At 38.0% G+C, this 10,335-nt stretch overlaps 1 protein-coding gene across 1 annotated transcript in view; it reads right to left on the bottom strand.

The window, feature by feature from the left end:
• Positions 1-5,018, bottom strand: part of LOC117559238 (microtubule-associated protein 1B-like) — an 83,581-nt gene extending 78,563 nt beyond the window's left edge. The window contains exon 1 of the mRNA XM_034235916.1: positions 4,739-5,018. Coding sequence (XP_034091807.1) covers positions 4,739-5,009 — 271 coding nt within the window. The 5' untranslated portion in view covers positions 5,010-5,018. The remainder of the gene's footprint in view (positions 1-4,738) is intronic.
• Positions 5,019-10,335: the final 5,317 nt, after the last annotated feature.

The following is a 10,335-nucleotide window of genomic DNA, read 5'->3' on the forward strand; positions in this document are numbered from 1 at the left end:
AACTCTTGTCTTTCACACAAAAAAGCCTAAGAAGAAGAAGACCTTCTCTTGCCCTCAACCGAGGAGAAAACGTTCCTCTCTGCAGACTGCAGTCTGCTCCCAGAATGCTGAGTCACTGGTAATAACTTTCAGTCTCTTTGCACTACCAGAGGCATACCAATGACAACCTCCTCTCTTAAGGTTAATGCCCTTTCATCCTAATCCTCGAAATAAAAATATTGTTATTGTTCACAGAAGACAGGTGAGAGGAGTGTGTGCGATGTGTGTGTATCTAAATCTCTTGGAGGATGACATCAGCATTAAACTAGGCTCAGACAGCCTGTTTACGGACATGAGGAGAGCCATGCATGTAATCAGCTTGAATTGACTTTAGTTATTACTAAAGCAACCCGGTTTGTGTCGAGGATATTAACTGACAGTTAAATGGATAATCAGTGCATCATTTCTGTCATTTTTCAAGGTCTCTTTCCTGGCCATTAATAAACTAAATATTTACCCTTAGATGTGACAATTGATGTACTTATAACAATTACTAATGTTATCTGTTAATGCTATCCTTTAGATAATTGTTCATTGGTTTGATCTTGCTTTCTTTTATCACTTTGTCTGATTTGGAGATAGTTATACATGTATTTTAGTCTTAGCTGTATCTAATGATGTTATGCATGCCCTCAGTAACCATTGCAAAACAAAAGGGAGGGACTAAATGATCAGTATAATAAGTGACAGCCCTCTACGAGTTAAAATAAGCATTCAATCCTTGAAGCATTGTTATTAAAAACCATAACATACTTTTCAATAAACCATTAATGTCAGCTTTGTGTGGCGAGTACAATTATGTTTTGTGAGTTGAATGGCTTCATTTCTGCACCATGTGACCAACATACACATACACATACACATATCACATACAGCTGCAGTGACGTTTCTGCTCTAAAGCTTCAGGGGGCAGCAAGGAGGCAAAAACAGCTGTGGAGACCAGAGGAGGCAAAGGAGATGCTGCACTCAAACACCTGCTTTTTATACAAGCATATCAGAAAAGGTCAAATCTTTGTTTTATCAGTGAAGGAGCCACTCAGGTGTACTGAAATATTTAACCGTGTTGGAGCCTTTTGGCAAGAAATTGACTCCTTAAAGATTAATTTAACCAAATGAAGACCCTAACCAGAGTATGGTACAGAGTAGTTATGCTTAGTATGGCATGTATACTTAGTTTAGTATGCTTAGTATGATTTAGGCCCCTTTTTCTGTGCTTTTTCTCGTAGTTTTTCCTGTTTTGTGTGTGTTTTGCATGCCATACTAAGCGTAAATGCCATATAAAAAACGTTAAATACTTTTAAAATCAAACACTTATCTGGTGCAGTCTTAAGAGGTTTTGGTTGTGTCCTTTTTGAAAGAGATGTTAAGGTCAGTTTGATTTTTATGTCAGTAATTTTACCAAGATACGACATATAATATATTAATCACAAGGCTGAACGACATAGCAGTGAGTTATGGCTTCAGATCTGCTGAACCTTAAGGGCGTTCAGTCTGAAAGTGTTGCCCCGCACCTCCAGGAAAAAACACTGAATCTCAAGCTCTAGATGTGTTAGTGATGTTTTATTACCCTCCTTTCTCAGGAACACTCGTTCACCTTTCCAGGAATACTTAAGTGTACTAGGGATTTGGTGCAGGGACACTAAAGAGAGAACAAACAGCGATGGACAAATACACGCTGTAGGCAGGAACATGACCTCCAAATCAGAGCAAAGAAGATTAAATGTATCACTCAGATACACAAACAATATTATATCATAAGTTAAGCAACATCTCACAATCTGAGGTGTTTGTACTTTTACTATTAGGATTATTGACAAATATAGAAAGGAGAAAAAAGGTTAAGATTTAAATGAACATTTTGATCATTTTGATTTTTAACCTTGGCCTGACAGTATACTTTTAAAAGTATTATACTTTATTAGAAACATTTTAAGTATAACAATAATTTTTCAAGCAACCGCTGAATTTCCCTTACATTTCCCTTGAGGATTTGCAATGTTAGTAAACAGACCAAACTTATTACATGTGTCACCTGGCCTTAAAGAACATTTTGGAATCTGTCCGTTTTTTACACTTTTCTAGATCAGACAATTCTTAATTATTTAAAATAATAATAAGCAGTTGATCAACATATACTGTAACACCTACAAAAATGTTAGTTGCAGTACTCGATTGGAGAAAATAAGCAATTTAAATGAAAACAAAATTGTAATTTGCAGATTAAAATTACATTTCATATTTTCGATTTTGGGGATTTGGAGAAGTTCTTAATTTAGATGACACAACAATCAAGCCAAAACATTATCACTTTAATGCCACATTAATCAATAATAAAACAATATATAATGTGCAACAATAGTCAGATTATGAGGAAATCAAATGTGTCTAAATTAATGTAATGTTTTCTGTCATGTTTGAGGACAACCCTAGTAGGTAGGCGTGTCTCCGGCCTTCAGACGGATCCTGCAGATGTGAAGACAGTCAGGTCCTTCACACGAGTCACACTGAAAACACTGAAAGCAGCAGCCTGGCGAAAAGATCGATGCTGTAATGAGCGTGATATGGAGCTGGCAGCAGAGCAGTAAAACCTCTGTTAGAGAGGGTCCGAGGGGATGGATGGGGTTGCTATGGCGCCAGACTGGCATCTAAATCATTTGGACAGAGAACAGCTTCAGACCGGCAACAGAAACCTGCCGAGCGTCCCCCGACTCATCGTCACAGCAACATGTTTCACCTGCTGCTCAACATCCCGTAACTCCAGAGAGACCTCACTGACACCAGGAAGCTGCTGCTGCTGGGAGGAGGGTTCAACCTAGGGAGGGAAGTAACTAAGTACTGCTACTCAAGTACATTCTTGAGGTTCTTGTTCTTTACTTAAGTATTTCCACTGTATGCTTTTTTGTACTGCTACTCCACTACAATTCAGAGGTAAATGGTGCAGTTTTACTCCACTACATTTATGATAATACCTTACTTTGCAGATACAGGTTAATGAACAAAATATGATCAACAATTAAATAAGACTTTTACTTTACAGAAATGTCATATGCTACCCTGCAGTATACAGTTAGTCATGAACTCAGCTGCACCTTTACCAGCTTTGATAACACTTCAATAATAAATAAACAAAACCTATAATATATATTATACTGAAATGGACCAATCTGCAGAATGAGTACTTTTACTTCAGTACTTTAAGTATATTTTGATGTTAATACTAACATTTTGATTGCAGAACCTTTCGTTGTAATTCCTACACTCTATTTCTACTTTAACTTAAGGACAAGAACTGAGTACTTCTTCCACCTCTGGTTTTAACCCTGGAATGTGAATGAAAATGAACATGTAACAACTGATGATGAATTGACTGCTTTCTGTCTGGGTTGGCCAAATAACACGGGAGACATCCAACATCTTTGTTAACGATGTTTCGAAGTATTTTCTTTGTTATCTATTTTTTTTAATAAAGAGAAACTCAAGATGTATACAGATATTGCAAAAAAACTAATAATACAATCACTATTATTGAATCTTTCCACATCTTCTCATTTAATATTTTTTTATTTATGCACCAAATTATGAAGAGCAGTGCTGTACATGTGTTTGTACAGTAGTTGGTAGTTGATTTGGTTACAAAAACATTTAAAAGGATTTAAAGATGTCTCTTTCCCAATGTAAGTCAATGGGGAACAAGTATGTTTGGGTCCAATGGCATCATGTGACTGACACAGGAGTTGTAGTAGCACCAACTAAGAAACAGTGCACTTCCTTGTTTCAAAGCTTTAAGTTTGATAGTCCCCATCTTGGTTTTTGCAGACAGAAGTTTAGGTGGTGGAGCTAAGTATGAATCACTCCGGGCGGACTGACATATTGCAATTAACTTTAACTTGAACCTTAGCACAGTGTGAAACGGTTAAAGTTACCAAACTAAAACATGGATATCTCACAAAGAGAACAACATTGTTGTAGCATGTCATCAGAAGGTAACCCAGCCCAAAAGCATTCATTGTTTTATCATCTATTTTATTTTAAATGGGGCAATAATTAACAAAATGAACATCGTGGTGGATTGAAAAAAACTTGAAACTAAAGGTTGAGACCATAAACTCATTAGGAAAATGTAAACTAGGGTAATGAATCAAGTGAGAAGTAGGTTTCTTTTTTTCATAGACTTTCATACAACATGACTTTGTCAGTGGAGACGCCCCAGAAATTCTCACGCACGCACACACGCACGCAAGCACGCACACACAAACACACACTCAAAGCAAACTGCTGCAACACAGATGTTGATATTCACAGTTGTTGTGCGTGTTGAAAATAATTGTACTGAACTTATCCAGCCATGATTGGTCATGAATGTATTATGTGGATTGTATCCTAAATACATTCAAATAGTTAATAATCAAAAAGAGTAGACTGCTTGCCTTATTCCTACTCTATTAAAGTACCCTCTTTGCTGCATCCACAACTGGAGTCTGCAATAATTTCACAGTAATAGAGTTCACAGGCTGTGTTGGATAATGCGTGGTGTCCCATGGTGCAATGCTGCAGCAACTGCCACTACCTATGCATACAACCCTCCTGTCCATTGCGTCAAAACACTTCCCTCCCATGCTGATGTTTCTCATGACTTTCTGTCTCACACACACACAGATAACCTCCGCAGACACACACCGGGACTTCCCCAGGCACTCACCCCGCTCTATGTGCGTTCTGACGGCGTCCAGCTGCTGCTCGGTGCCGATCTCCCCGACCACTATCAGCATGTAGTGTCCGTTCCGGTTGAACGGGACCCCGCGTCTGCGTCTACCTCTTCCTCCACGCCGATACCGGAGTCGCTCCTCGGACCCGGGAGGCGCGCGGTAACCCTCGTCCTCTTCTACCACCGGGAGCGCACCTCGCACCACCGGCATCTCCATGGCAACAACTGCTGCAACAACGGACGCCGAGGCTGACTCCATCGCCATGACAACTAAGGTGTGAGAGAGGGGAAGAGTCCAGTGGGGGGGTGAGGAGGAGGAGAGGTGAGGGAGGGAGGGGGGCAATAAGGGGATCACTTGTGAAATATCCCAGAGGGGTACAAACAAGTTTGTTTCCGGTGGTGCTTTCAAAATAAGAGTTATTTGGTGCATGTGGTGCAAGACTTTCATTCTTTACCTGCAGATTGGTCGAAGTATTTATGCACTTTTTGAAGAAGTGAAACTCTTGCAAATAAGATAAAACAGTCATATCACAGGTAATGATAGCCTATATTAAAATATATTTAGAAATAACTAAAAAAAGCACTAAAGTTGTTCAATAGGCCTACTTTAAAACAAGATAAGATAAGAGACTGTATTACCACAGCCACTTTATATTGGCTACTATATTATTATTTAACTACTATATTATTATTACTACGATTATAATAATTTAAAATATAAAATATATGACGAAACGAGGTGATACCTGCAGTGATACATCTTAACACATTAGGTAATCATTGGTATTTGACATTATGCTTTGAAAGTTATTTAGAAAATAACATGCATTTAAAGAATATATATATATATTTATTATCAAAATCTCGTATAACAATTTGTGTATTTTGAGTCAAGTGTGTTGATAAATGTTGGTATTAAAATCAATTCACACGTAACATGGGAGTTATTGAAAGAACTGTCATGATTATTTTTCTATTAAAATATTCATCTGGTAAAATAAGTTGACTACATATGAGACCAATTTGATATTGTTTTACTAACACAAGTCAGCATGTATTGTTTTAAACGCCAATGGTTGCACTGGAGATAACTGTCCTCCTACAGCCAACATAGGGTGAGTGAAAATGCAGCTTGCTCCTAAATGAATGAATATCATGAAAAAACTTCACATTTTTGGTAAAAGATAAATAAAGTTGATGTGTGCAAAAAAAACACCCAACATCGTCTGTACCAGGTGAGATCTACAACTGTAAACTCTGGGGCACCTGGCATATACAGGTAGGCCTATACCATGATAATAACAGTGGTTTTAGACATAGAATAGCGTATTATAATACGATATGGATATGGATATGGCTATTTCAGGTATGTTTATAAACATACCTGAAATAGCCATTTCGACTCCATATCTGACGGTAAAACCAAGTTTTGTAGTTTTAACGATAACAAACACTTCTGTAGGACAGCTTTACAGTTGTGGCCGCGTTGACATTTTCCGGGAAAGTGACAGGGAAGGAAGGAAGTGACGTCATGTGGCAGTCACCAGCCAGGTCAAGTGCCTGGGAGGTTTTAGGCAGGTATACAAAGTTAAATATGGGAATAACCCTGAGGCATGCACTGTGATGTTTGTTTTAAATAATTAGGTCCAAGTCTCAAGTGGAGAACACTGGGGTTCTTTGGGTTCTTTGAAGGGGCACAAAAACAAAGACTTTGCCTTCTTGACCTGCATCTACAATGTTCAAACGTCTAAAATGCACTAATGTTTTGAAGAGGGTAGACATTCAGTGTTATAGTGTACGAAGGAAGAAATGGGGAGTGGACAATTAGAGGTATTGGAAATGGCTTAGTACATTTTCATAAAACAATTTTGAAGGTTATGATAAGTGATGGATAGCTGCATACTTTTAATCACACAGTGTATTCAAATGTGAGCAGGGTTGGTTGTCACATTAACCCAACTGTTAATTCATATTTTGTTTGGGCATCTTGAGAGATTAAAACACTTGACTAGTAGCCATACAATAATGACAATAACATTCCCAGTGTGCAACTACACTACAGCGTGGATTTGCATTGTAATGTCATCATTCACAACGTTGAAGATTTTTGATATTTTATACTTAATATTCAAATTTAAAAAACATTAGATAGATAATTTGAGTCTTTATCTCTCAAGTTACGTCTCAAGTCATTTATTTCTGTCAAGTCAAGTTGCAAGTCATCATAACAGTGACATAAGTCCACATCTCTTTTTCCAGGATACATATTTCTCTTGCAAAAAAGCCTTCAAATTGACGCTTGAAGTGTGGACAAAAAAACTTAAACCAACCTAGACAGTGTCATGATAATGTTTAGGAATTTCACAAAACCTGAATCAGAGAGCTTCATGCAACAATAAACCGTGACAGTGAAGTCTAACAGTATTCATATGAACAGGATTAGACTTCTCTGAACGTCAATCATTCCCTCTAGTCTCCATTTAGGATTCAGACGCATAAATGCAGTCAGTCTTGAGCGGTGAATGTGGAAGACTTATTCAAATGATCTGCAGAAAATTAACCAACATGTTTTTTATGCGCAGTCACACATCAGCTCACACTGATAAAGACAGAGAGAGAGAATGAAGAGAGGTCTTAAAATAGCCTCTTTCTTCTCGGAGAAATATTCCTCTTTGCTGTTCAACCTTGAGCTTGGCACATCTCAGTGTGTAGCAGAGGGCGTTCCAGAGAAAACTGCCAGCATCACACTGAGGGGATAATAAGGAGACTCCACACCTATTACTGTCGGGACTACAAGTAAGCTTTAACCCTCCTTTCACTGTAATTATCATCTATTTAACACTCGTATGCAAATACAAATGTTTTTCAGATGTGTCCCAGTTACAGTTTGCCTTGATGCAGATTGCAAATATGTTCCTGTCATTGAAGAGGCCCTATTATGTTTTGGGGGGTTTTCTCTTTCCTGCAGTGTGTTATATACGATGTTGTGCATGTACATGGTCTGCAGAGACTAGAATCCACGTGTTCCCTCCAGAGGGAGTGTCTCTCTCCAACACACCTGAAACGCCTCCATTGGACTCCTTTGTTTTATTTTCGTAACATAATAACATTGCTATGTAACACTTGCTCTTCTATTGGCTAATGCTCCAACACATTGCACGCGGGACATCTCTAAGCACTTGACCAATCACAACAGAGCCGGCCTGCTAACCAATCAGAGCAGCTCTGGTTTCAGACAGAGGGTGAAAAGAGGTGCATGAGAAAAATAAAGAGCTTTGTGAACAATAAAGCATGGAGACATAGTAGAGACACAAAATACAAATATGAACCTGAAAAGGAGCAGGGCCCCTTTCATATTGGAGTTCTTATCTGCTGTTTTTTTCATTAATATTTCAGATACAAAACTTCAAAATATCATCATATAAATGTTCCTATGAATAAACAAGAGTCTAAAGGACCCGATCAATTTGGTAATCTGTCACCTGCTCCAATCAGGCGTGTTGTAAGAGACACTTGAAGAAGTCATAAATAATGTAACATCCTACAGTAGCAGAGTGAAGATGGCTTGTTTTTAGCTGCAGATCTTTCTGACAGTGAGTCAGCATTTCACTTTGCACAGACCTTCAGCACAGACATGCTTCCCTCTAGTGGTAAAAAGAATCCTCCAAACTCACTACAAATTGGTGGATGATGTAACCTTAAATATGAATGCATAACAACGTCTCCACAGGTTATGGCTTCAGACCATGCCAGAAAGGTTGGGGTTCTTCACAAAGTTACGTATAAAGTAATACATGTTCATAGCAGACAATTCTGCACAATAAAACATTTAATTAAGTTAAGACAAATGTGACATCAATAAGTATGCATTATCCCTGAGGATGTCCCTTAGTATTTAACTTCTAAACTCAAACCCTCCAGTCACACATTGGTTTTGTGCCTTTTCTTTCAAACTATTTGCAGATTAAATCATGTTGATCCCCAAACTACCTCGTTAAGATGTAGCAACTGTAAATGTGCCTCTACTTTGCCATCTGCTGGACAAGCGATGTTAAAACACACACTGAACAAACTGAAGGGTTCACTTTAATTAAAAGTATTATGTCAACAAATATCACATAACTGTGTTAGGTTAGTTGAAACCAATTTACATTTATCCTAATATTTTTTATTTAAACCTAATATAATTGCTTTCAACCAACCTTACACATTTATGTGAAATCTGTTGACATAATATATTTAATTCAAGTAAACATTTCAGTTGTTTCCCCGTGCATGTTGGGTTGAATTACAAACCCTCCATCCAAACAGACAAGTCCCTGCGCTTCTCCTGTTTTTTTAGTTTGTATTATTTGATCAACTCATTCAAACTCAAAAAGCTGTACAAACCGAATATGTGCATTTGAATAAAACGTTGTGCATTTAAGTCTGAATATGTCAAGTCTTCATAACAAAACAATCACCAAAAAAATCAAAGGAGAAAGTGTAAGAATTAAAAGGGCAAAACTGTATCTTATTGTGTTTTGGTGCTTTTAAGACTTCTTAACACGGTCTTCAATGACATCCACTTAAACACAGACAGTGGCAGAACTTCAGTGTTACTATTATTAGATCTAAGTGCTGCGTTTGACACTGTTGACCACAGCATATTACTCGACCGACTGGAAAACTGGGTGGGACTTTCGGAAACAGTTCTAAATTGGTTTGAATCCTACTTAAAGGACAGAAACAACTTTGTTTCTATAGGTAAATATACACATCTGAGTTGACAAATATGACATGTGGGGTACCTCAAGGCTCCATCTTGGGGCCTCTTCTCTTTAACATCTACATGCTACCACTGGCTCAGATAATGAAAAACAACAAAATAAGTTACCATAGCTATGCAGATGACACACAAATGTACGCAACAATTTCACCAGGAGACTATGCTCCAATTCAAACACTGAGTAAGTGCATTGAACAAATCAATGACTGGATGTGTCAGAACTTTCTCCAATTAAACAAAGATAAAACTGAGGTAATGGTTTTTGGAGCCAAGTCAGAACGTTTAAAAGTTAGCACTGAGCTTCAGTGTGCAATGTTCAAAACAACAGATAAAGCCAGAAATCTAGCTGTAGTCATGGACTCTGACCTGAGTTTCAACAGTCACATTAAAACTGTTACTAAATCAGCCTACTATCACCTAAAGAATATATCTAGGATTAAAAGACTAATGTCACAGCAGGATTTGGAAAAACTTGTCCATGCTTTTATCTTCAGTAGACTCGACTACTGCAATGGTGTCTTCACAGGTCTCACTAAAAAATCTATTAGGAAGCTGCAGCTAATTCAGAACGCCGCTGCTCGAGTCCTCACTAACACTAAGAAAGTGGATCACATCACTCCTGTTCTGAAGTCTTTACACTGGCTTCCTGTGTGTCAAAGAATAGATTTCAAAATACTGCTGCTGGTTTATAAAGCACTGAATGGTTTAGGCCCAAAATACATTACTGACCTCCTGCTAAATTATGAACCATCCAGATCTCTCAGGTCTTCAGGGACTGGTCAGCTTTCTGTCCCCAGAGTCAGAACTAAACATGGAGAAGCAG

Source organism: Gymnodraco acuticeps, unplaced genomic scaffold (assembly GCF_902827175.1).
Source record: "Gymnodraco acuticeps unplaced genomic scaffold, fGymAcu1.1, whole genome shotgun sequence".
NCBI classification, from domain to species: Eukaryota; Metazoa; Chordata; class Actinopteri; order Perciformes; family Bathydraconidae; genus Gymnodraco; species Gymnodraco acuticeps.